This window comes from Asterias amurensis, chromosome 12 (genome assembly GCF_032118995.1).
Source record: "Asterias amurensis chromosome 12, ASM3211899v1".
Taxonomy (NCBI): Eukaryota; Metazoa; Echinodermata; class Asteroidea; order Forcipulatida; family Asteriidae; genus Asterias; species Asterias amurensis.
In genome coordinates, this window is record NC_092659.1 from 3689806 (window position 1) to 3717499 (window position 27694).

The 27694-nt window shown below is 40.3% G+C and overlaps 3 protein-coding genes across 4 annotated transcripts; 2 read left to right on the top strand and 1 right to left on the bottom strand.

Moving 5' to 3' along the window:
- The first annotated feature begins 1674 nt into the window (after positions 1-1674).
- On the top strand, positions 1675-13091 carry LOC139945362 (uncharacterized). The gene is made up of 6 exons (XM_071942710.1): positions 1675-3386; positions 5714-5803; positions 6153-6321; positions 8118-8503; positions 9109-9198; positions 9788-13091. Exons 1-6 carry the CDS (start codon positions 2243-2245, stop codon positions 9967-9969), a joined length of 2061 nt encoding a protein of 686 aa, XP_071798811.1. The 5' UTR covers positions 1675-2242; the 3' UTR covers positions 9970-13091.
- On the top strand, positions 4674-5316 carry LOC139945316 (uncharacterized). The gene has a single exon (XM_071942671.1). It carries the CDS (start codon positions 4717-4719, stop codon positions 5314-5316), a length of 600 nt encoding a protein of 199 aa, XP_071798772.1. The 5' UTR covers positions 4674-4716.
- A 128-nt stretch (positions 13092-13219) lies between the features above and the next one.
- LOC139945033 (autophagy-related protein 16-1-like) lies at positions 13220-27587 on the bottom strand. Of its 2 annotated transcripts, none has more exons than XM_071942278.1 (14): positions 27384-27587; positions 25933-26047; positions 23042-23144; positions 21888-21961; positions 20099-20189; positions 19144-19376; positions 18765-18855; positions 17326-17431; positions 16634-16782; positions 16137-16257; positions 15190-15304; positions 14877-15029; positions 14531-14677; positions 13220-13519 (listed from the first exon to the last, which is right to left on the bottom strand). In XM_071942278.1, exons 1-14 carry the CDS (start codon positions 27466-27468, stop codon positions 13426-13428), a joined length of 1677 nt encoding a protein of 558 aa, XP_071798379.1. In that variant the 5' UTR covers positions 27469-27587; the 3' UTR covers positions 13220-13425. The 2 variants fall into 2 exon arrangements, with proteins under 2 accessions (XP_071798379.1, XP_071798378.1); XM_071942277.1 differs by lacking the exon at positions 27384-27587 and adding an exon at positions 26936-27066.
- Positions 27588-27694: the final 107 nt, after the last annotated feature.

Consider the following 27694-nt stretch of genomic DNA (forward strand, 5'->3'; position numbering starts at 1 on the left):
ACCATGGAGGAATAAATTAGAATCTAATTTATTCCTCCATGGTTATACAGAACGAAAACACAAATGAGAATTTTGGGGTTTGATAAAGATCAGAGAAAATCCTTCCCTTGATAATGATGATGGACCGGGGCTTTTTCGCAAAACCTTTTGGGAAAAAAACCTCATGGACAATAGTTGTGTTTTCATCAGGAAAGTACGCTTCAATTCACCAGGCCTGTATACATGTTTTGTTTTTGAAAGGGCAAGGGCACCAAGGCATTTTCTCCTTGTTATAAAGAGCACTATCCCTATTATGAAGTTGTCAATTTCTATACTGGAGCGTTTTAAGGGCACCAAGGCAATGACCAGGGGGCATGAAGGCAATCGCCTGTGTTGCCTATGGTATATCAGGCTTGCTTCACTTTGTTGGGTCACATTATTATTTTCGGCTGCTGGCGCGATGAATGCAGTCTCGACTCACGATCGAGTTTAACCGTTAACTTATTCATGATGTTTTGATGTGTTTTGGCGGACATTTGCGTCGGTTGTTGTGGTGTCAAAAGTGCCGGCCCTAGTGCCCTAACTTTTGTTCCATAAAGTTTCCGGAGTTTGAATTGGGTTCGTATGGAAACATGATATGGGGTAGGTGGGGAATAGAAAAATTGGGAAGGGGGTCTGGGCGGGGACGGAAGGGGGTGACGCTCCCATTATAACTCTAGCTCAATGGTTGAAAGAAGATAGCTGTGCTCTTATAATTAATGAATGATATCATGCACGCATGGTACAAATGACAGGTTCTAAACGCATGATTGTCCAGAATACTGACTATACCACGAAGCAATATATTGGGCAAAAAGAATTGTGAGTAGCAGTTCAATGTGTAGAACAACGTTACATGTTTTTTTTTTTTTTTTTTTTTTTTTGGGGGGGATGGTCAGGAGAGGATATAGGTTTCGAATATTGTTTATCCCTTTTTATTAAGATATCCACAATGGAAACTGACTAGGTAATTTCTTTTAATGATTTTGGGGGTTGAACAAAGAATTAACTAGACTGGGATTCGAACCAACGATTTCCGGATTAACGTGCCGGCGCTCTACCAACTGAGCTATCTAGCCATATGTTGGCGGTTTGTCAATATATCTTTGTTCGGGGGGGGGGGGGGGTAGTCAGAAGCCATACAACCACTGCTTTCTAGTGTTAAAAGAGTTTCTGCTTATATTAAGTAAAAATAAAAAGAGTAAGTTACTGGCCTGACATTTCGACCCTGTAGCAGTCTTTCTCAAAGGCTAAAATAAAGACTTAATTCTCATTTCTTTATTTCTGACTTGTGTTTCTTTGTTTCGGTGTCCTCTTGTAACAATGGTTAATATAATTTGGACAGTCCCAGTGATTTCATTTCTACAACTTGGGCTTCGTTGGGAAAGTCCCACACAATCAGCTCATTCATACATTACATCATCAAAAGCATCCTGCATAATGCATGACTCTATGAATAATGCATGACACGGTCCGAATTATTTATGAATGAGTGTCACTGTTGGATACGGCACACAAAGAATTATACCACACATGCTAGTGTCAGGTCGATCTTTGACCTGTATCGTAACATGCATGAACAACAACATGGTGAATGACTGGCTATGATGTTCTCATGTATCTGATGATAATAAATCCGATAACGGACTCGTTATGATGCGTGCAAATGTACATGTGACCATCAAGTTATAATTAGTTATGTCACAACTGCAGGTGTGCTGTGTTTAGATATGGAATTGTTTTCATTTTTTTGTTACGAAGGACTGTTGACATGAGACTGGTGTGTTGTATGGTTCTACCTCCATGGTTGTACACATAAACACTGGATATGGAATTAAACACAGAAAACACCAGAGGTTATTTGATTCAACAGTGACACCATGATTGTGTGTCTACTTGCCAGGTAGAATTTGTTCTTTAGGGAACTGTCTTGCTATATATTCTACTAGATTTTTCTGACTGTTCGGGAGACTTCTCAGTTCTGAGAAGATCTGTCCTGCTTTTGACTGCTACCTTTGGCGGAAGATGGAAACTAGGCTGGGACCACTACTTTAATGTGCTTAAAGAGGATCGTCATTAACTGCACTCTACCACGGAGTGAGTTCTATTGGTCTCCACGTTTCGACTAGCTATAATTGCTCTAGTCATCGTCAGAGGTTGCCATTGAGGTTGCTCCTGTTGACCAAGATCCTATCGTGCCTGTCCGTTTATACCTCTACGCGAGATGGGATGCGGCGGCTCCACAGTACGCGATGAGTCAAATGGTACCACCGGGCCTCATCAGCACACCTCCAATGGACACACTGAACGCGGGAGGCAGGGGGATACCTCTAAAACAGTGTGCTCTGAAAACGACCCTCAAAATAGGAATGGTCCTCACACACAGCAGAATAATGAGGCAGAGTTTGGGGAACCACTTGGCTGGAAGAAAGACACAGGGACACTAAAGATAGATGGTAAGGTCATAACTACGTCATCGGATGAGGATGAAGGTGATCCTCATAATGAAAAGATTCCTCTCATCAAATCATCTCAGCAGAATGGCACAGAAGAAGGTAACACACATCAGAAACCACCCGATGACAGTAATAACAATGAAACACGTCCATTGTTCTCTATGTATTCTCCAAAACAACAGCCGACGAACAGTCAAACACATGAGGTAACAGAATCAGTACCTCGACCTGTACTCAGTACTAACAATGAGAGAAACCGCACTCCCGAACCCATTCCCAATTCGGATGGAGACAGCAATAAGGCGAACACTTCCTCCGGATTGGTACCTCCTGAAACAATACCTCCTCTGCCAATCACTGACAAGGACAATGAGAGAAACCTCACTCCCAAACCCATTCCTAAATCGAACATAGACAGTAATGAGGCGACCCCTTCCTCCTCTGGATTGGTACCTCCTCAAACAGACACCAGCCAAAGCTCACCTCAAGTATCAACCCAAAATGCAAATGAGGTACAATCTCTTCAACACCAACAACCAAACACACGAGATGTAAGTGAAATACCATCACAAGCAATTATCAGTAACTCAAACACCCCAAGTTCAGACTCCAATGGGCCGCTGGAAAGTAAGAAAGAACCCAGCAAGAAGGAGAAAGATTCCCGTCCTCCGAAGGAAACGAACTTGGAACGTATCCGACGCGAGGCGTTGGAGGTACACAACGTGTACAGGGCGAGACACGGCGTGCCTCCACTCGTCCTCAGCGGTAAGATTAACAACATCGCGCAGCGCTGGGCGGAGACTATGGCTAAGACCGGCAAGTTTGAACACAGTCCGAGCAGCAGCCGGCCGGGGTGTGGGGAGAATATCTACTACTCATGGTCAACGGCTTTTGACATCAACGCTGTAACAGGTAGGCCTGGGCACACGTTCATATTAAGCTGTAGAATTTTGATTTTACCCAGTGTGTAAAGCACTGTATACTAAGTACTTACCCGAGCTCTGTGAACAAATCACAGGGATATTACTCGGGTGGGATTCGAACCCAAGACCTTTGCAATTCTAGAGCAGTGATTTATGTTGTTACGGCCAAAACAAAGTTATTTTACATGCATTGTTTTCAAATATTTTCTCCTGAAGGTGACTCAAAAAGAACTAAAAAGCAAAATGTTCACATGTTTGCTTTCACGTTGGCCTTTGGTTGGTCACACAAAACATAAACACTGCTGCGACTATTTTCAGTGACTATGGAGTAGGTTCTATACTGGTCATGTTACAGGGATGGGATTTTTCAGACTTTTGGCTGAATTTAGACTTTTTATGCCGGCCTGGTGAAGAAAATCAGGCAATATTTGTTTCCACAAATAAAGAAATCCTGCTCATTGGTCTACTTCTCTAGTGTTTTGGACACTGTTTCCAAAAGCTCATTGGAATCTATAACCCCAAGGGATTACCAAATAGTAGAAATGCCATCATTTCAACATACCTTTGAATTTGTATCCAAGTTTCAGACTTTTTTCGTTAGAAATGATTCTCACCCCTGAGACAAACAATGTTCAAACCTATGCAAATTTGACACAAAGTCCTGCCCAGTAAACACAGAGGAAAATAAGGTGCAAACGTCATATAATTATTTGTTTTAAGAGAGACCCCTCCGTCGCTCGCATGGCACTTGGTTTACTTGGTTGGCAACAGCTAGAGCCCATTTACCCCCGCAGAAAGTTCCCTGAAACTTAATTTAAAGGAACACGTTGCCTTGGATCGGACGAGTTGGTCAAAACAAAAGCGTTTGTAACCGTTTTTTATAAAATGCATATGGTTGGGAAGATGTTTTAAAAGTAGAATACAATAATCCACACAAGTTTGCCACGAAATTGCGTGGTTTTCCTTCAACTGTGCGAACTAACATGGTCGGCCATTTATGGGAGTCAAAATTTTGACCCCCATAAATGGCCGACGTGTTAGTCGACGAGGTGAAAGGAAAACCACGCAATTTCGAGGCATGTTTGTGTGAGTCATTGAATTCTACTTTTACAACATCTTTCTACCCATATGCATTTTATAAAAAACGGTTACAAACGCTTTTCAAAGACCAACTCGACCGATCCAAGGCAACGTGTTCCTTTAAGCATATCAGTCTAAATATCCCCATCTGATTGTTGCACATACTTCCCAATAGCAAGACGCAAAATTTTCATTTCACTGCGCTTATATGGAAGAATTCAAAAGAGCTTGGTGTTGGCATGGCAACCTCTAAAAAGGGCAAACGGGGTCACGTGTACATCTGCTGCAACTACAGCCCACCAGGGAACTGGAGAGGTGCCGAGAACTACATAGAGAATGTGCCGCCTCTTCTGCCGAACATTGGCTCGCTCGAACCCATAAATGTAGAGAATGAGAATTTTGAGGACGAGGACAGTATTGATGATAAAGATGAACTCGAGAAAGCAACACCAGCGCCCTCTGGCGTTAATATGACGCACTTGGAACGCATCCGACTTGAGGTTCTGGAGATGCATAATGTGTACAGAGCTAAGCATGGTGTCCCGACCCTTACGCCCAGTAAGAAGATAAATAAATACGCGCAGAGGTGGGCAGAGACGATGGCGAAGACTGGCAAGTTCGAACACAGTTCCAACGGACAAAGACCAAACTGTGGGGAGAATATCTACTTCGCAGGGTCAACGAACTTTGATCTTGCCAATATAACGGTAATGCAAATAATTATTATTCTCAATTGGATTAGTGATACCCCGGCCCCCTCCCCACATGAAACGCGCGGTTCGATGTCGGACGGGGATCGGATTACACAATATGACAATTATAATTTTCAAACTCCATAACTTGTGACCATTCTGAGCCGCTATAAGAATAAGACTGGCTTTCAAAATGAACTTGTAACAAATATAATATAATAATAATATAAGCATGCCGGCCAATAATACCGCCATTTGAAAGAATTTTAAAAATCACGCGGCGCCATCGGAGTCTGCAGACTAACACCAACTGCTATGTCGACACATGGCCCAATTTCATGGCTCTGTTTACCGTATTAAGCAACGAATTTGCGTTTATGGAAGCAGGGAATTCTGTGCCTACCGCGTCATGCGTAGGCACAGGCCTACATCACGAGTTAGCAGGGAACTTTGGTTTGTGCCAAGTGCGTACTCTAGGCATTCTACGTTTTACACAGCTAGCACAGACATGTTTATTCTCTATTTTTCTCTCTATTTAATTTAGGTGGTCAAGCAACAACCTCCTTCTACGACGAAATCAAGGACTACAATTTCAAGAAGCCGGGAGAAAAACCCAAATCTGGAAAAGTTATAGGTAATTAATGTGCAAGATTAACAGGGATTACAGGGAGGGAACATGTAGTGGGGTGTCGTGTCTTTCGTCTACAAAACATGAATCCATAATTTCTGGTGTCAAAATTAAGAGGATTGACTCTTTACCACGTTGTGACATAAAATAAAGAGATGTTTGAACAAAATACAACATTTCCTTGATGTTTATAGTTCACAGTAATTTTAACGGTTTGAATGTAAAGTGCGATGTCTAAAAAAAAAACATGGGTTTTCATTGACCTAAGCGGACTGGTTTCAAAAATTTATATCTACATGTTCATGTACAATGTTTATGCAAAGCAACAAATAATGTATTTTTTTCTTCCGAACAGGTCACTTCACGGCTCTCGTCTGGAAAGATTCCAAGGAACTCGGTGTTGGCATGGCAACCTCAAAAAAGGGCAAATGGGGTTACGTGTACATCTGCTGCAACTACAGCCCACCAGGGAACTGGATAGGTGCCGAGAACTACGTCAAGAATGTGCTTCCTCCAACATCCGGGTCTTAAATCGTGGAACAAATCCAGAATCACCCTGGACATGAAAAACACAGTGATGATACTGTCCCAAAATATATTACGATAGTGTGCTACCTAGTCTTGGTGCAAGACGTTTCTCGTTTCCCTTTCACGCACACCGCGGCCATTTCACCGACAGCGCGCGCACACCGACTCCCCACTTCCGGGGCGGTGAAGTCAGGTGAGTCGGTGCGCGCGCTGTCGGTGAATTGGCCGCGGTGTGCGTGAAAGGGAAACAGAAACGTCTTGCACCAAGACTATGTGCTACCCGGTAATGCAAATTTTATCAGTCTCTCTCTCTCTCTCTCTCTCTCTCTCACGACATAAAGGCATGTGCCCGAATAGTCTCCTCCTCAAACGGTACCCCTCTTGAATCACTGGTACCGCTCCCACCACATCCTGTCTGCCCAGTGCTGCTGCTTTTTGAGTTTGGTGGTGTCACAACCGCTGACCATTAATTTGTCTCACAAGGCAGACAAAAACACAGTCTTTCCCTCTAGTAGACATGCATTTGCCAGTGGTCTCTTCATCACTGTACCCTGCCTGAATCATTGGTAGGCCCCCCACCACTCCCACCACAGCCCGTCTGCCCAGTGCTGCTGCTTTTTGTGTTTGGTGGTGTCACAACGTGACCATTTTCTCACGAGGCAGACATAAAACAGTCTTTCCCTCTAGTTAGACATTAAGGAATTTGCCCATAGTCTCCTCAACAAACCCTGCTTGAATCTCCCATTATGGCGGACACCTCTTTTTATAGAGTGAAAAGACGGGTACTATCAACTCGATTTAGAGTTAGGTTCGTTCAAGTTTCACTCAAAAAGAGTTTTGACTTTCACTCTCAAAAGAGTGAAGTTGACACCGCTCGGGCAAAAGAGTGAAATTTTAACTTCTGTACAAGCATTTGTGAACAGTCCGTAAGTTGTCATGCACACATGTACTGCTGCATGTCTAGAACCTCGGCACAGTAGTTTATTCTGGTTGTGTACCCCCCCCCCCCCCCCCCCCCATGAAATCGTTCATGCATTACAATTTGATTATCATCAAAAACATAATGCATAATGTATGACCTTATGAATAATGTACGACACCGTCCGATTTTATGAATGAGTGTTGCTGTTAGATACGTGACACAAAGGATTAGTGTTTACTCACAGAGTGCCAGGTCGACTGCACATGCACAATCAAGGACAGGGTGAATGACTGGCTATGTTCTTAATGGATGGACTCGTTATATGCGTGCAATATACATGTACATGTAGTTCTAAGTATATTACATGTGACCATCATGTTAAAATTAGTTACGTCACAATTGCAGGTGTGTTGTGTTTAGTTTGGAATGGTTTTCAATTTTGTTACGAAGGATTGTTGACATTGTTGGGGTCGTCCACTGACACTGGGCATAGAATTGCGAACCTAAAACGATACGGCACTAGTAAGTTTACGGTGACACCATGTGTGTTGCCAGGTAGAGTTTGTCCTCTAGAGAACTGTCCTGCCATGTATTCTACTACCGCGGAGTAGATGTTTCGGATTCTTCGGGACTCGGACTTCTCAGTCCTGAAAAGAACTGTCCTGCTTTTTTAAATACCACGAGGGCGGTTAGTAAACATCGCAGCTGGGACATACATGTACTTCTTTAATTTTGTAAAGGATCTTTATTGACTATACTGCGCTACCGGACCACGGAGGGAGTTCTTAATTTTGTCTCAAAGTTTCCACTATTAAAACTTCCTCTAGTCATCGACAGAGGTTGTCATTGAGGTTGCTCTTGTTGACTGAGATCCTATATTTTAACCCTACGCGAGATGGGATGCGGCGGCTCCACAGTAACGTATTGGTCAGATGACACCACCTACGGACCTCATCAGCACGCCTTCAATAGTCCCTTTTATAGCTCCATGAACGGACCCACCGGACGTTTTGAACTTGGAAGGAACTTGGAACGCATCCGATGGGAGGTGTTGGAGGCGCACAACGTGTACAGGGCGAGACACGGGGTGCAACCACTCGTCCTCAGCAGCACGATTAACAACATCGCGCAGGGCTGGGCGGAGACTATGGCCAGGATCGGCAAGTTGGAACACAGTCCCAAAAGTAGCAGACCGGATTGTGGGGAGAACATCTACCACTCATGGTCAACGGCTTTTGACATCAACGCTGTAACAGGTAGGCATGGGCCACATTTTATAAAGCTGACTGCACACTACGAATGTCGGTCACTTCGTACCCAAGTCACTTCGTACCCCGAAGTGACTTGCACTTCGTACCCAAGTCCCTACGTACCCCGAAGTGACTTGGGTACGAAGTGATCGGCCGACATCGCACACGACTTGTATTGCTAATAACACTTACTCAAAATAAACATGTGCATATTATCTTAGTAAAGGAGAGCTGTTGATAATATAAAACATTGTGAGAAACGGCTCCCTCTGAAGTAACATAGTTTATAATTATGAGAGAAAGAGGTGGTTTCTCACTCAAATAAAGCCTTTTATTATGCATCTGAAAGCCTGTACACAAAATAATGCAACAAGGGTGTTTTTCGTTCATTACTCTCTTGCAACCTCGATGACCAATAAAAAAATCTTTCCATGTTCTGCTAAAATGAACACATGTGAAAATCTCTCCGATGAGAAAAACCTGTTCCTGAGCAAGTTGATTGTCTCTCTAACTACCTCCCTCACTGCTGCACAAACTCTTCCAGATCGCAAGATGGAAGTGTTGGCAGCTCTTCTTCAAAGATAAATGTGTTTGTTTTCTTTTTCCCTTAGGTGGAGAAGCGGTCAAGTCATTTTATGACGAAATAAAAGATTATGATTTCAACAAACCCGGAGAAAAACCAGCCTCTGGAAAGGTCATAGGTAAGAATTTTTGGTGCTTGTTTTTCTCAAGATTCATTTCCAGTATCCATCTTATATTCGTAATTTATTTGCATCTTAGCTCCTTTCACTGCTTTCATCTAGAAAAATTCAAAAAAGCTTGGTGTTGGCATGGCAACCTTCAAAAGGGCAAATGTAGTCTTGTGTACATCTGCTGTAACTACTGTACATGTACACCCCGCCCGGTAAACTTCGTGGGCGCTCTGAACTACATTTACAGAGAAAATGTGCCGTACCGCGCCGCTCGAACACATTGATGTAGAGGAACAAGACTTTTGAGGACGAGGACAGTGTGGATGATTTGGAGATTGCAGAAACAGCGCCATCTAGCGTCACCAATACACACTTACGACAGTTCCGACAATTAATTACGACAATTCCTTGTTTTTTTAGTTCACAACATTCATGGCAGTTTGGTAATAAGTGAGATCTACAAATAAAATATGACTTTTTTTCAATGGCTTGCGGAGTGGTTCCTTAAATTCAAATATGCAAAGTAAAAAAAAAAAAACTAAAAAAAAAAAAAAAAAACTGTGGATTTAAAAAGTAAACATTTTTTTCTTCCGAACAGGTCACTTTACAGCTCTCGTTTGGAAAGATTCCAAGGAACTCGGTGTTGGCGTGGCAACCTGCAAAAAGGGCAAATGGGGTTACGTGTACATCTGCTGCAACTACACTCCACGAGGGAACTGGAGAGGTGCCGAGAACTACATAGAAAATGTGCTTCCTCCAACATACGGGTATGGGTTTTAAAAGGTGAAAAAGAGTTAATAGTAACACTCTGGACATGAAAAACACAGTGCTGATGACACTGTCTCGAAATTGATTATAGGTTCGGGCTATACATGGCAATGTAACTTAACAAAGCTTAAAGGCAGTGGACACTATTGGTAATTACTCAAAATAATTTTTAGCATAAAACCTTACTTGGTAACGAGTAATGGGGAGAAGTTGATAGTATAAAACATTGTGAGAAACGGCTCCCTCTGAAGTAAGGTAGTTCTCGAGAAAAAAAGTAATTTTCCACGAATTTGACTTTGAGACCTCAAAATTAGATTTTGAGGTCTCGAAATCAAGCATCTGAAAGCACACAACTTCGTGTGACAAGGGTTTTTTTTTTTTCATTATTATCTCGCAACTTTGACAACTGATTGAGCTCAAATTTTCACAGGTTTGTTATTTTATGCATATGTTGAGATACACCAAGGGAGAAGACTGGTGTTTGACATTACCAATAGTGTCCACTATCTTTAATGGCAAAGTATACCTTTGGTTTTTGGAGAAGAATAATCCCATATAAATACACTGTACAATGAAACTGATCCGTGAACATTTGTATTCAAAAGGAGGAAGCATTGTTTTGAGGCTGAAAATCTTGTAGTGGTTGTGTCCAAGCAGGAAGAATAATCTGCAACTGATGGGATACACAATCTGAGAAAAGTAGAAATTCTTCTCAGTTTGAAATGGTTTTACTCCTAAACTACATTCAGTTAAGGGAATTGTTTCTCAACATGCAATATACATGTTTTACCAATAGCTGCAGTGCTTCGTATCGTACCAAGTAAGTTTTTAAGATCATTAATTTGTGAAGTAATATTACTAAACGTTGGACTTGCAAAAGATTCAAACAAATAAACAACAAAATTTTGTTCATATATAAACATTTATATTTACACATACAGCAAGATTTATAATGAGAAAAACAAAAAAACTATTGATTTTCCATACAAAATTACCTTTTTTTAGCAGCAAAGGAAAAAATTGACATGCATGACAGTATGTACACTGAAACTGCCTGGCAAATGTCTGAACAAGTGAATCAGTCTGTTAGTTGACATGCACAAATGGAAGTACTGTTTTACTAATGTCTGATTTGAACTTAGTTCTTGAAGGGGCACAGCAGTTTTCTTCTTGTAAGGTGCTCTTCTATGACTGAGAAAATGTTAATTTATTGAAACTTTGCATAGGGCACCGCAGCAAAAGCATTGGGCACCGTAGCAACTGCTGTAGACTAATTTGAGGCCTGCTACAAGACCTAATAAGCAATTTTGAGGAAAGGTGGACACAATACTATGGCACTATTTAGGTTTTGTTAATGTGTCTGTGTACACCCAAACCATACAGTGCACACATAGGCTAATCATCCTGACCCTCAACACAACATATTCCTCACAACAGAGACAGTGGGCGGGAACCAACCACAAGTATCATCCACAGCCATTTTGGCTGGCAATCAAGGCCAAATTTCATATACATGTAAATGCTTATCCACACAAAACATCTTAGTGCAAAATAGTTTTGTTTATACAGGTGAAGAGCTCCAGACTAATGGCTGTCATACATGTATTAAGTTTTTTATTATTGGTTTCCAGCATATTTTTTATCAGCTGATACTCGTTGATCAAGAAGTTCTGCTGAACATACATTTTATAAGGTAGCAGCTCCGTTTACACTACTGTGCGAGATGTTTATTTTAACACATATGATAAATAATCACAGCCTTATGCATTTTGCAAGTGTTATTAAAGGGAAGGTACACGTTTGGTAATTGTCAAAGACTAGTCTTCTCACTTGGTGTATCCCAACATAAGCATATACATGTAATAACAAGCCTGTGAAAGTTTGAGCTCAATTGGTCGTCGCAGTTGCGAGATAATTATGGAAGAAAAAACACCCTAGTCACATGAAGTTGTGTGCTTTCTGATGCTTGATTTCGAGACCTCAAATTCTAAATCTGAGGTCTCGCAATAACATTCGTGGAAAATTACTTGTTTCTAAAAAACTACGTTACTTCAGAGGGAGCCGTTTCTCACAATGTATATACTATCAACAGCTCCCCATTGCTTGTTACCAAGTAAGTTGTTATGCTATTAATTTTTTTGAGTAATTACCAATAGTGTCCAGTGCCTTTAAATGCAATTGCAGCATCTGTGGTACATTACGTAAAACACTCATTATAGATGATGTGGCATTGGAAGAAGTTATGGTTCGCTTTATTACCACATGATTGTTTACATGACCTCCATGCAGCCATCTTGGATTTCGAACAATTTTAATTGGGACTTCAGAGTGGGCAAGGAGACTAGTTGTGTTTGGGCTGTTAATAAATTATGTGCCAACTGGGATACATTTGATCACTAGGTGGCAGCAGACTTACCAGGTCAATTCATTTGCTCTAAAGCATCAATGCCCAAAATGGAAAGTCTGTTCATGTATTCAGATTTAAGTCCAATAAAATTTCAGGCAATTACTTTCATTAAAATACAAAAGTTTGCACCTTTTCTCATAAATAAAGACACACATTATTTAAAGCCAGTGGACACTATTGGTAATTACTTAAAATAATTGTTAGCATAAAACCTTAATTGGTAATGAGTAATAGGAAGAGGTTGATAGTATAAAACATTGTGAGAAGCGGCTCCGTCTGAAGTGATGTAGTTTTCCAGAAAGAAGTAATTTTCCACGATTTAGATTGAGAATTTCATGTCTCGAATTCAAGCATCTGAAAGCACTTAGTGTGACAAAGGTGTTTTTTCCTTCATTATTATCTCGCAACTTCAACCAATTGAGCTCAAATTTTCACAGGTTTGTTATTGTATGCATAGTTGAGATACACCAAGTGAGAAGACTGGTTTTCGATAGTTACCAATAGTGTCCAGCGTCTTTAAATATTATGATGTAAGTGTTCAAAAGTCTGCATTGTTCCACACTGGCAAGGCCAGAAACAAAACAATGCATGATTAATACGGGTAAACATGCTTTGTGTACACAAAGTCCCATGTTATTTCCGATGTAAGTCGACATTACCTCCAAAAAGAGCTGGATGTGCCATGACAATAATGTGTGTGAATTACGTTCAATCTTAAGTGCAATAAAGTGTTTTCAGTTTTCATGTTTTAATTATTTTGTACCGAATAAAAAGATTTATACAAGAGCACTTGTCAACTTGTTTTGATTTTTTTTTTTAAATACATGTATGCACTCCTTTTTCCAGCTTTGAATATTTGCTTGCCGAACATTACAATCAAACTCATACATGTAGTTTGATTCTTGCTTGTTAGAAAAAGTAAACCAAAAATCATCAAACGTCAAAAGCAACAAAGTTGTTGTTGAAATATGTTGCGTGATTTTTACGACCTGATTAATAAGATTATTATTTCGTCTTGCCTTATTTGCGACGAATGATAGCTGCCCAGTAGAGGGCGCCCTTTAGAAGTCGGCCCACATGATCACCTTCTTGTTGCGGTCGCAGCTCAATAATTTATTCCCTTGCGGATGCCATGTCACTGCTATGACTGGTGCACTGCAAACAGAGACAAATCAAAAATGTTAATGTCATGATCAGTCTCACGAGGGTTGGAATAATAACATGAACAATAATAATATTTAAAAATTCAAAAGTTTGAACAATTCTCTGCTAAATAATTTTTATAATAATAACCTAGACTAAAGAGGCTTGAAGAAAACACATTAAGAATATACCAAATAAAGACTATCCCAATCAAAATTATATAAAATAGTATAAAATAGTATATAATTAAGAAGTATCAACTAAAAAGTAAACCAAATCAAGAAGTACCGGTATCAACTAAAGAATATACCTATTCAAGAAGTCTAATCAAGAATACATGTATATCAAATTAAAAAGTACAAAATCAAGATTACAAGAATGTATCAAATAAGAATGTTTCAAACAAAAAAGTATCAACCCAAAAAGTATCAAATCAAAAAGTATCAAAACAAGAATAAACAAATCAAAAATACATCAAATCAAGAATATACAGGTCAAGAAGTATCAAACAAAAATATATCAAGAATTCATCAAATCAAAAACATGTCAAATCAAGAAGCATTATTCAATCAAGAAATACAAAATCAAGAACACATCAATTCAAGAAGTATCAAATCAAGAATATATATCAAGAATACATCAAAAAAGAAGCATCAAATAAAGAATATATCAAATCAAGAAATATCAAACAAGAATATATCAAGAAAACATCAACTCGAGAACACAACAAATCAAGAAGTACCAAATCAAGATTCAAATCAAGATTCAAGAGTATATCAAAATGAATATCAAATCAAAAAGGATCAAATCAAGAACAAATACATGTAAAATCAAGAAGTATCAAATTAAGAAAGGAAAAACAAAGAAAATACATGAAATATGGGGGATATACATCAGAAATAACACAGAAAATCAAAAGCTGGAATGACCAGTTCTGTGCATTACCTGCACAGGACCAATACAGTTTATTTGGATTGAATTGAATTGAATTGATTTGGCTTTCAAGTAAAATGTCATACTCACTTATGTTCCTTTATCGTCTTTTCAAGCTTCATCGTCACCATACTCCATATATAAATAGCGCCATCTTGTGACCCGCAAGCTGCGTACTGTCCATCAGGACTCAACGACGCCCTGGTGTAATCTAAGAATACTTTAAACCCCTCAGCACTGTTGACCAAGAGAACAAAGTTTTGGGCAATTTTTAAATTTATTTTTTTCACAGAACTCGAGTAAAGTACTGACACAAATCGGTGTACATGATGGGTAAAAACCAAAATGAATATTCTCCATCCCTGATGCAAAATTTAAAGGAACATTACAGTAGGAGGGTTAAGAAAGCAATCAAATCGAAGCATCATATACTTACCAGACTGTTCCAGCCACCCTGTTCTGTCTGAGGTCAATGAACTTGAGAGAGTCGTCCTTTGAGCATGACAGGAGATACTGTCTATCTGGACTCAACTCTAGCGACGTTATTTTACCTGAGAGTTCAAACTCATTTGCCCTCGCATCGCCTGACCTGAAAATAAGAAGTTGGGGTCGAAGGTTGATTTTCGCTCCCAAGAATGCAGTGCCTTTAAAAATACACATTGATGTAAGGGTAAAATTCACACCATGTTCTGTATCCCCGATTGAAAACTAACTAAAAAAAATATATATATGTTTCCAAAAATACTCACCTTATGTCCCAGAACCGTATTTTTTTATCGAAGTGGCCGCTGATGATATTCGTTCCCCTCCCGTCGCTCGTGACAAGATCATTGCAACTTGACCCGGCAAATATAGTTTTAATACCTGAAAGGAAGAAGTATCCGTTTTAAGAAGGAGTCATTGATGAAATGAGGCAAAAGTATTTGTGATGCGATCAAGCGAAATGAGTCAATTGTCGACCCAGGTCATTTTCCATTTCTTGTATACATTTGAAAAGGGCTCAATCTATGCTTTAATACTGTTGAAACCCTGATTGTTGATACCACGTTTGGTTCAAAAGTTGTGAAAGTAGCCTTGCTTAATGACACAGGCATCACAACTGGGACTCGAACCCACACTCTGCTGCTAAGAAACACCAGAGTTAGAGTCCAGAGCGCTTTACCACTGGACCATGAGACGCACATGGTGTTACCGCAAACCTAACCTGACACGGATTTATTGTTCATCTAAATTTTCCCACAGTTCGGCATTTACACCATTTGTGTGTTCTATAGGAATTCCCGTTGTTGAGCAATGGATCAAAACATCATTTGATTAAATTGACAAGAGGTGTCGACATGGCCGAGCAGGTAAGAGCACCGAACTCAAGCTCTGGTGTTTCTGTTCAGCAGAATGTGGGTTCGAATCCTTGTCGTGACACTTGTGTCCCTGATTAAGACACTTAATCATAAGCTTCTCTCCACCCAGGGGTAACACCTGCGAGGGCAGAGATGGTTCTTGTAATTGATTTAGCTCGGTGCGCTACATATTTGGCAGCACAGGCTGTATACTCCCCAGGGAGCTGAGATGGTTTAAGAAACGAAAAGGCCCAGTGATCAGGGGTAATATTTGTTGGAACTGCTTTGCGACACGGTTTATAAAGCGCTATATAAAACCATATAATATTATTATTATCATGATGACAATATAAACTCACATGCTCGACTCCGAAGATCCCAGATTTTGAGAGTTCTGTCATGACTTCCTGAAACCACTTTATTTGAATCGCCTATAAACCTCGCTGCTAGTACTTTACCGGCGTGACCTGTTAAAGTGTGCTGTGAAAAAAAAAAAAACGAAGAAACTTTGAACTACCCCAACAAAGCTTTAAGCACAAGATGCAAAATTAAAGGCACTGGACACCTTTGGTAATTGTCAACGACCAGTCTCCTCACTTGGTGTATCTCAACATATGCATAAAATATTAACAAACCTGTGAAAATTTGATCTCAATTGGTCGTTGAAGTTGCGGGAGAATAATGGAAGAGTCCACACCCTTGTCGCACAAGTTGTGTGCTTTCAGATGCTTGAATTGGGGGCCTCAGCGGAGGTCTCGAAACCAATTCAAATATTTTTCTCAAAAACTATGTTACTTCAGAGGGGGCTGTTTCTCACAATTTCTTAGAGATTTCTGAGATTGTAGCAACCACTCACCCGCAACCTATGGTCTTGTGCCCCCCATACTCTCGTTGCGAAATCGTTGGACGCTCCGAGTACAAACTGCTCTTGTTGATCAAAGTCTATGCACATGACGGCCGCGTTGCTCCCCGCTAAGCTGCCTTTAGCCTGACAGGACCCAGATACTGAAATCAAACAGGAAAAAATTACCGTCATCAAAATAGTTCAAGGGTTGACAGGTTGGGAGATAAATATCCAGCCGTCGATTTCACAAAACTCTTCCTAAATTAAGACTAATCTTAGGACTTACATGACTTAGGACGAGTCCCAACCCTGCACTGTAGCATGCAGACCTTAAGATTAATCCTAAGTTAGGACGAGAACTCGTCCTAACTTTAGGACCAGTTACTCGTCCTAACTCGAGATAAGACAAGTCCTAACTCTTTGTGAAATCGACCCCTGGGTAATACACTTTGCGGTTAAGTCAATGGACACCTTTGGTAATTGTCAAAGACCAGTCTTCTCACTTGGTGTATCTCAACATATGCATAAAATAATAAACCTGTGACACATGTTTGAATTTGAGACGTCAGCTGCTTCAAATACTTGAATGAGAAAGTACTTCTTTAATGAGAAATAACAAAAGCATAGTTGCAAACTCGCTGGTAAAACAAGTTTTAAAACATGACAATTGTTTCAATAACATTACTGTGGAAGATAAAACTCACTATTCATAAACTCCCATAGTTTGACTTTTCTGTCGTGCCCAGCAGTGGCAAACGTCCGCCCCGATGGGCAGAATCTCACAGCGTTGACTTCACCATCATGTGCGTCCTGAAACAATCAAGATACGTTAATAAGACCTGACGGGTGTCTCAAAGCGCTTCCGACATTATTACCCCTGGTCACTGGGCCTTAATTCTCTCATTAAACCATCTCAGCTCCCTGGGGAGTATACAGCCTGTGCAACATTAATGCTAGAATGTGTGCTACTCGGCTAAATCGTTCACAAGAAACATTTCTGCCCTCACAGGTACCCATTTACCATGTTTATTCCTGGGTGAAAAGAAGCAATTATAGTTAAGTGTCTTGCTCAGAGACACAAGTGTCACGACCGGGTTTCAGAGAGCTGCTTAAGCACAAACAATCTACTCGCGAGGTAGAGTTTGTTCTTTAGACTTAGAGAACTGTCTTTCTTTAATTCTACTACCGCGGAGTAGATTCATCGGATTGATCGAGAGACTTCTCAGTTCTGAACATTCAACATAATGGGGGAAAAGTTTCTGTAATCAGGGAGATTTTCAAACTTTATTCAACAGAACATGGAAAGATTTTTTTATTCAGGGAACTTCGTGAAGAAATCAGCGGAAATTGGCGGCTATGGGTAAAGTTTATTTTGGATGGTAACCTTATTCTAGTAAGCATAGTTTTAATGTGCTTAGTCAATTGGGTTAATGTGTGGTAACTGGCGATTCGAAGTATCATACTATATTATATACAACATCAAATATCCATGGACTTTAATATGGCGGGGGCGGGGGGGGGGGGGGGGGAAGCCACAAGACTGCAGGACTTGTAGCTCAAATTTAACACCGGAGCAAAATGCATTTTACAAGACCAGAATCAATATTAGTTGAACACGAACTAATAATAATAATAATAATAATATCGAAGTCTTATTTAGCGCACGTATCTACCAAACAAGGTACTCAAGGCACTGAGTATATACAAATTTTCAGAAAGATAGGTTATTGCAGTGATGAATTCTGAGACCCAATTATTTAGCACCTTATAAGGGTTTACAAGGTGCTACGGCGCATTAAGCAGCCACAACCAGAAACACCGGGGCGAACCCCTTCTCTTTTCGATAAGTGCACTGGTTTCTTTTACATGCGTTACACAACACATGGGACCAACAGCTTTACGTCCCATTCGAAGGACGAAGCAATGGTTAAGTGTCTTGCTCAAGGACACAGTGTCACGGCTGGGGATTCGAACCCACACTCTGCTGATCAGAAACAAAGACAAGAACTATCTCAATTGTGTTGTGTAGTATGTACATGTACTTCAATATTCAACAGAACCCACACATTGCAGTAGTCCTGCAGTCCGGTGCAAAATATACGAGGCATGTGGATCAACAATTGGACTGATTTGCAATACTTACTAGTTGAAAGATGGCTTTGTCAGGTACTGAAGCACTGATGCAGATTCCAATAGGGGATGGCAACGTTGGGGAATTTGGGAATCGTGATCCACTAGGAAGATAACAACATTGAACAACATAAAAAATGATTCTCTATTTTTTAGCCGTTGAGAAAGACTCTGCTAGGGTTGAAACATCAGGCCATTAAAGGAACAGGTTGCCTTGGATCGGACGAGTTGGTCTATAAAAAGCGTTTGAAACCGTTAGTTATAAAATGCATACATGTATGGTTGGAAAGATGTTTTAAAAGTAGAATACAATGATCCACACAAATTTGCCTTTAAATTTACACTTCATGCTAAAAAAATAAATGAAAGTTAACTGTGATGGAGAAACCTACCAGTCTTCCACTTCCACTTCTTTTTCCTTGGCCGCCTCCACCAACTTCTTCTGGATCTCCTCTTGTTTCCTCTTCTGCCACGTCTCGTTCTCCTGGTTCATCTTGAGGGCGTCTCGTGACTTCTCCTTCATCCAGCGCATCACCAGATCGGTGTTCTCATCTCTCACTTTGCGTATCGTCTCCTCGGTGGTGCTGTACAGGAGTTGTAGTGTCTCGTATTCGTCCTTCAACATCTTTAAGATACAATACAATAAGATTACAATTAGAAGACATGCCTTGAATATTGCATTTGTAGGTTTAAAGACACTGGGCACTATTGGTAATATTGCAGTCCTCACAGTCTTGTTAAAATGGTAAAGACACGTGACACTATTGGTAATTGTCAAAGACTAGTCTTCACAGTTGGTGTATCTCAACATACGCATAAAGTAACAAACCTGTGAAAATTTGAACTCAATCGGTCGTCGAAGTTGCGATTATATGGTTGATTTCGAGAACTCAAATTCTAAATCTGAGCTCTCAAAACCAAAAGCGTAAAGACATGTGACACTTTTGGTAATTGTCAAAGACTAGTCTTCACAGTTGGTGTATCTCAACATACGCATAAAGTAACAAACCTGTGAAAATTTGAACTCAATCGGTCGTCGAAGTCGCGATTAGATGGTTGATTTCGAGAACTCAAATTCTAAATCTGAGCTCTCAAAACCAAAAGCGTGGAACATTACTTCTCTCTCGAAAACCATTACTTCAGAGGGAGTCGTTTCTCACAATGTTTTACAAGCAAGGTCCATTTAAAATCCTTGGTGCCCGGATTTGAAGGATGTTTTTCTTCCTTTTAATTACTCATCGAAGCAGTGACAAATTACATAAGAATTAGTTAAAGACATTGCAAATCAAACAGTCATAATAATTGTGAGATATAATAAAACGAGGAGCGAAGAAAGATTTCTCTTACGTCGTTAGCTTTCTGGAGTTCCATCAGAGCTACCTCCAGGTTTTTCAGCTCATCTTCGTAGGCGCTGATCTTGATTTCAGATTCTTGTAACCTGCAACATTCAATAATCAATACCAGTATTATTACTTTAGTTGTTACTTTATTTCAAATCTTTGGACACAAGTCTTTGTTTAGGGGCGTGTCATGGCCGAGCGGTTAAGAGCACCGGATTCAAGCTCTGGTGTTTGATCAGCAGAGTGTGGGTTCGAATCCCGGTCATGACACTTGCTACGTAAAATTGGGGAGGTAGTACTTTCTGCTTTATCGGCCAGGCTTTGGACTGATGATACCCAAGCCTGCATCCGTATGGACTGTAAAGGGGGTCTTCCTGTTTCAGCCCTAGGAGTAGGTGGCAGCGGCCTCTGGAAAAAACAAAAATTGTAGCCCACACCTTGAAGTGGCCTTCAGGCCTTGTGTGTCTCACTGGCGACTTGCATGAAAAAGAAAAAAAAAAAGAGGGGCCGCGCAGGGTAAGGAAATATTAAAACAAAACTGTCAACAAATTTCATACATTTTTATAAGAAATATAGAAAAGTACTAAGGCCTGATACTTCATAAACCTTGTGGAAGAGTCATTAAATGTTTATCATGTTGATAGCGTACCGGCTCATTCTGCGAATCTCATGATACTGGGGATGTTCTTGTGAGATTGCTAGCTCCTGCGATACCACTGCCCTTGCGACCAAAATAAAGGAAGTTGCACACGTGGGCACTAACAATTTGTTTGGCAAAATATAGGAACATCGCGTTTTTCTTTATGGGGATGAGGGCGGTGTGACGCAGACACATTGTACATCTGCTGAGTGCACATCTCTATGTTTGCCAACCAATAGTGTCTGTACGCATGCGTTAATGTTAAGGTCGGTTTATAGTCGGTCGCGCGATGGTCGGGCAATGGAAGTCTTGAAGCTCGATCATAAACCATGTAAACAGACACAGTTTTTAGGCCTCAGCATTGACTATAAACTGTTTCGCGTATCAAGTTTTCCACCGCACGACCATCGCGCGACCGACTATAAACCGGCCCTAATTAGCATAACTTCATGGAAAGGATCTATTAACAATTTCCTCATAGAGATGCCTTTTACCAAGCTTTTACCAAGGAGAAAACTACTTATTGCCCACGCCCTTTCAAAAACAAAGCATCAATACAAAAGTCATTTGTGTTATCAACCATGGGATTTCAACTTTGCAGTTTTACTCGTTACTGCAAAATGGCACTTTTGTGGTAGCAAATTTGGAACATTTCATAAGGGCATCATGGCCAATACAAGGGGCAATAGTAAGCTTGGGCGATATCACGATATTATCGAATATCGCGATATTAATTTGGACACGATTTCGATATCGGATAGATTTGGTTTTAATCGAAATATCGATATATCTCGATGTATCGCGATAATCGCGATATATCGCGATATCGATTAAATATCGCGATGTATTTGCTAGCTGAGACATCTTGCACCCCATAGGTTTGGAGTAAAACCAGAAGAATAGGTCATTAGAACACCTCTCTTATGCTAGGACTGTCTCCTCTACAACTTTCACTTGGAGTTTTAAGAATGATGATGTCAAATTTCATTAATCGCGATTATATCGATTATCGCGATATATTGTCGGCGATATATCGTGAATAAAATAAATCGATACGCCCAAGCTTAGGCAATAGAGGCCAAAGCCTGTAATTTTTAAGAGGAGCTTCAAATCTTGACGTGTACATGGTACACTGACTACAATCCAAGTTTAGTACCTCGTCTCTCTGAGTTGTAACTCCTTGTCTTTCTCTTGCACCAGTGCACTGAGGTCAATCAACTGTTGGGCATTCTGTACACACACAATATAAAGTACATGAGTACATGTAGTATGCGTACAAATAACTTTTGAAACAAGCCAATACATGTACAATGTGATTTGAGTATTGACTTCAAGTTAGAAAGTCAATACTCAAAGTCAATACTCAAATCACATTGTACATGTATTGGCTTGTTTCAAAAGTTATTTGTACGCATACTACATGTACTCATGGATGTTTGTTTGTTTGTTTGTTTGTTTGTTTGTTTGTTTGTTTGTTTGTTTGTTTGTTTGTTTGTTTGTTTGTTTGTTTGAACGATCTTCCCATCAACGGAACTCGGCAAACTCCCACAAAGGGATATAAACACCAAGCTGGCAACAGCCAATCTCTCTCATACAAACAAAATCTCTCTCATACAAATGAAATACACAAAATCAAGAAATTGTGAATATGGTCATGGATCATACAATATCAATGCCAAACTGTTGTCGGAAGTTAACCATGGAATCTGAGAGGGGCCGAGTTGTTTTGGATTAACAACTTAGTACGTGTATTTTAAGCAGCTTGAGGTTGGTTACCAGAAAGTTGAGAATGTCTGAGGAATGGTCTCAGTATGCCTGATAAACAGGGGTAACAATGTTACAAAAGGTCTTTAATAGAATGTGCTAAGAACAATTACTACTTGCGGAAGTGTTCTGGCCGAGCGATTAAAAGCACCGAATTCAAACTCCGGTGTTTCTGATCAGCAGAGTATGGGTTCGAATCCCCCAGTCTTGACACTTGTGTCCTTAAGCAAGACACTTAACCATTGCTTCGTCCTTCCGACGGGACGTAAAACCGTTGGTCCTGTGTATTACACACGTAAAAGAACCCAGTGCACTTATAGAAAAGAGAAGGGGTTCGCCTCTGTGTTCCTGGCTGGATTGGCAGCATATTGCGCCACAGCACCTTGCAAACCTTTACATGAAGCTAAGGATTAGGTCTCATAACTCAAACTTCGTCACACTCACCTTGCAGTACATGTAAATACTTGGCACTTTGTATCATTTTGAAAAGGCGTGTTATAAATAAAGTTATTATTATTACTAATAATACACAAAGAAGAAGCCTACCTCTCCTCTTTTGCGATGCAAATCAGTCAGTTCTTCCTGGACTTTGTATAATTTCTGCTCCAGCGCTTGGGTCTTCTCCCCTTTCGTTCCTGAGTTGCCAGCCCTATTAAAAAAACAAAAACGAAGTAACTACATGTACATGACTTTCGCTCTTGAATTGAAGGGGCACAGCAATTTTGCTCTTGAGGAAACTTTGAATTGGTAAACAGAAAAACCACAGGGCACTAGGGCAATTGCTGCGGTTGCCGCTGGTTGTTTCGAGGCCTGCATGATACATGTAAAACTTGGAAGGTCTTGGGTTCGAATCCCACGCCAAAATGAGTATTTAACTCAGACATGTCAGAAAGTATGGCGGAAAGTACAGTATCTCGGATGGGCTTTGATGAATGGGAAAATTCCTGAAAAAAAAAGTATCTTGGGCCCTCGATACATTATTCTAATAATAACAATAAAAATAGTTGTTTTTTAAATAGCGCTTTATACACCAGAAGGGCTTCTCGAAGCGCTTCCACATTATTGCTTATCACACAAAGTTGTGTGCTTTCAGATGCTTGATTTCGGGACCTCAAAATCTAATTTTGAGGTCTCAAAATCAAATTCGTGGAAAAATACTTCTTTCTCAAAAACTATGTTTTCTCACAATGTTTTATACTACTACATGTATTATTTAACAGCTCTCCATTGCTTGTTACCAAGTAAGTTTTTGTTCTAACAACTATTTTGAGTAATTACCAATAGTGTCCACTGCCTTGAATAATAGACTTTTACAAATACAAGTACAAATCATAACTTTCTGAATTTTCAAACTGGGCAAATTCAGAATTCGGACTAAAGTAGAAAGATTATCATCCCAGACCGTACTCTGTGTCAATGAATTCCACCCAGATGGAGCGGGCGCAGGTATAAATAACATCTTTGATTCAAAGAAAATAATATTTACATTCAAAGTAAAAGCGAAACACGCTTCAAGTTCATGTTTATAAAACATCTCTACTTCCTTGATCATATTGAACTGATTACATGTAAGTGTAATTCATTTCCTACAGCCTAATTTCCTGCTGAAAATAACAGAATACAAAGAAAGGAAAAGCTCTGCGAAACCTTTTAATTCTGTGTAAAGTTTCTGTATTGGTTGGAAATGGAATATGCGACTGGGAAAATGTCTTTAAAAATAATAATAACAGAATAATATTAATATTGAAGTCTTACATAGCGCACGTATCTACCAAACAAGGTACTCAAGGCGCTGAGTAATACAAACTTTTAGAGAGATAGGTTATTGCAGTGATGAATTTTGAGACCCAATTATTTAGCACATTATACGTGTTAGGGTTTACAATGCCTGGAATTATATGAAAACGGGGACTTCCATGGGAAAAATGTTTAAAGGGAAGGTACACTTACACGTATAAAAATGGTAATTACTCAAAACAATATTAACTTAAAAACTGACTTGGTAACTAGCATTGGGAGCTGCTGATTAGTATAAAACATTGTGGGACACGACTCCCTCTGAAGTAGTGTAGTTTTTGAGAAAGAGGTAATTTCTTACTTAAATAAAAAAAGACTTCTAGCTAGAAGTATTTTGTTCCTATCTGAATCACACAATTTCGTCACACAAGGGTGTTTTTTCTTTCATAATTTTCTTGCAACTTTGATGACCGATTAAGCCCAAATTTTCACAGGCTTGTCATCGTATGCTTATGATGGGATACACCAAGTGAGAATGATAGACTAAATGCCAACTTGCAATGTGTGTGGTGAATGCAGACAGTACACAGTCAACCCTCCTACTGTCTAAACATTCATTATCAATGATCATCGTCCACTGTGGTTTAAGAATGATGAGTGCCTGTACATTAACACTACCCGTGATGCCAGCAGGCCTCCAATGTTATACCATGTGGTAAATTAAAGTCCAATGTCAACCCTCCTACTTTTTGACCCTTCAATTTCATCGACTCTTTTTGAATGATAGATGATCTATGCCACCTTGCAATCAAGTGGGGAATGCATACAATACACAGTCAACCCTCCTACTGTTTGACCATTCAATGTTCACCCACTGTAGCTTTGAATGATAGGTGAACTACACATGTATGCCAACTTGCAATCCAGTCGGGAATGCATACATACAGTACACAGTCAACCCTCCTACCGTGTGACCATTCAATATCACCAACTGTAGTTTTGAATGATAGGTGAACTATATGCCACCTTGCAATCAAGTGGGGAATGCATACTACAGTACACAGTCAACCCTCCTACTGTTTGACTATTCAATATCACCAACCACCAACTGTAGCTTTGAATGATAGGTGAACTACAATATGCATGTATGCCAGCTTGCAATTAAGTGGGGAATGCATACAGTACACAGTCATCCCTCTAACAGTGTGTAGGACCATTCAATATCACCCACTGAGTTTTGAATGATAATCTACGTATGTATGCCAGCATGCAATGTGGTGAATGCACTGTAGTCTACACAGTACAGATAAAGTAAGTTCGAGTGTGCACAAAAACTAAAGGTTGACCATTACACTTGAACCCAGGCTGGTCGACCATTGGTTGACTACTGTGGTCGACCATTTGGAATAGCCTCGAGCCCATGGTTTCTTCACTGGTCCCAACAGCATGTACCATTCTAACATTTGTAAAGCGCAGAGGGGAACCAGTGACACTATCGCGAAAAGACAGAAGGTTGACTAGACTTCCAAATGAGTCGTTCGAGTGAGTGCGTCACTGCGCATGTACGTTGCTGGTCAACTACGGGTTGACTAAGTGTGCCGACTCGAACTTGCTCAATGGTTTCTAATGGTTGGTCAACTGACCTCAATGGCAATAATGAGCTGAACAGTAGGAGGGTTAACCTGTGCACCCAGACTTACCCTGATTGGACTTTGATCTGTAGCTCTGCATTCTCCTGTTTGAGTTTTTCTACCTGTATCTGCAGCTGGATGTTTTGAGTTCGTGACAAATCGAGGTTGCTGAAAAGCTTATTATCTGTTGGGAGAGTTGTAAAACATTATTTTCGAGAAGGCTACTCTGTGGAAACTTAGACACATTTCTTCCAATTGAATGTAATTAAAGACTTAGTGGTCTCTACCTTCCCATCAAGGGAACGCCGCAAACTTCCACAAGGGGATATAAACACCAAGCTGGCAACAGAAAATGGTGCAGTGCTGCGGCGCCGGCGCGCCATGCCATGATGAGTGAACGGCGGGCAATGTAAACGGACAGCGCGCACGCACTGCCTTGTAACACCCCTTTCACAGAATGGTTTAGTCCAACAACAAAATAAAGCGTTTGCAAAGCGATGTGACAAGTTCAAAATATAAACCTGGGAATTCACTCCGGGATCTGGTAAGTATTTGTTCTTTTTCTTAAAAAGTATTTTCTCAATGGTGTTTTGAGTGTTCATTAGCAATGAGGATTAAGTTCATGCCCTTAGAAATTGTGTCATGATTTTTGAAAGTGGTAAAAATGGGGCAAATCTGATGACTAGCTGTCGAAATTATACGCGTTGGACCAGATTGTCATTTTGCCGATCAAAAGAATCTCGTGAGTCGTAACCCTCCGGACTGGCGGCCGTCGGGAGGAGGGTTACGTTATCGCAACTACTCATAACACTGGTGTGATGTTCCATTAGGACGTTGCTGACTATATTATTTAGATTCAGATTCAGATAGAAGTTTAGAAGTAGTAGTAGTACTGTAGTAGACCTACAATACATGTAACAATAACAATCATGGCGAAAGAAAATGGCGCTGCCTACCCGATGTGTTTGTTTTGGTAAACTTAAGAATTTTATTTTTAGAAACATTCAACATTTTCAACGACCTCGACGTGAAGAAGACAACACAAGAGACAGCAGCTACACTACGGACTTACGTGATTCGAATACTGCTTTACATTTGCCCGATTCTCGTTCATTTCTCTTTTTTATCTGATCCAAAACAACAGCTTTCCAATCGACGGTCGGAAAGTCCATGGTAGTCGCCATGTTGTGTTGATGCAACTTTTTTCCCCGAGATTTTATTATCGAGTGCACTAATTTTTACCCTTTACAATCTGAACAGCGCCCTCTTGTGTTATGTCAAGTCTATGGCCCTTTTCGAAACGAGTAGATTTGGCTTTGGATTCGGCTCAGGCTAACTTGGCCCCGCCGGCATGATTTGACAATGCGCGTGCTTTGGGTGTGATGAGAGAAAGAAGCCTCAAGCCGAATCCAAAGTCGAAGCCGTGGTTTCGAAAAGGGCCTATGCGTCATTCTTTCCAGTTTTTAGTGGAAAATTCCCAGATCACTACCTCCATGATTATAGAGACTAACTCTACTCACCCTGTACGACGTTTATTATTTTCAAACAATGTTTCTTTTTTGTTTTCAATCTAATCTTCTGCTTGGCAGGTTCATGGAGGCCCATTGCAAAATGAAAAGCTGAAAATAAATTTGATTGAGAGAGTTCAAGATTTCATCACCACCATCTTGAGATCATGGCAGGAGATTCTCCCCACCCTCGTCTCTGTCCCAAATAATTATGCATAATTGCAAATAAACGGAGTATAACTTTTTGTGTTAGCGCCCTCTTGTGAATAATCCTCCTCCAATCCTCGGTATAAATCCCATTGGGGAAAGAAAGATGATCCCCT

Excerpts from the sequence above, each read along its gene's own strand:
- LOC139945362 (XM_071942710.1), top strand. The coding sequence starts at position 2,243 with ATGGGATGCGGCGGCTCCACAGTACGCGATGAGTCAAATGGTACCACC. Across the intron at positions 5,804-6,152 it reads CAAATCTGGAAAAGTTATAG|GTCACTTCACGGCTCTCGTC; the intron begins GTAATTAATGTG and ends TCTTCCGAACAG. Across the intron at positions 8,504-9,108 it reads TGACATCAACGCTGTAACAG|GTGGAGAAGCGGTCAAGTCA; the intron begins GTAGGCATGGGC and ends TTTTTCCCTTAG.
- LOC139945316 (XM_071942671.1), top strand. The coding sequence starts at position 4,717 with ATGGCAACCTCTAAAAAGGGCAAACGGGGTCACGTGTACATCTGCTGC.
- LOC139945033 (XM_071942277.1), bottom strand. The coding sequence starts at position 27,047 with ATGGCGACTACCATGGACTTTCCGACCGTCGATTGGAAAGCTGTTGTT. Across the intron at positions 19,377-20,098 it reads AACTCCAGAAAGCTAACGAC|ATGTTGAAGGACGAATACGA; the intron begins GTAAGAGAAATC and ends TGTATCTTAAAG. Across the intron at positions 16,258-16,633 it reads CACAAGACCATAGGTTGCGG|CACACTTTAACAGGTCACGC; the intron begins GTGAGTGGTTGC and ends TTTTTTTCACAG.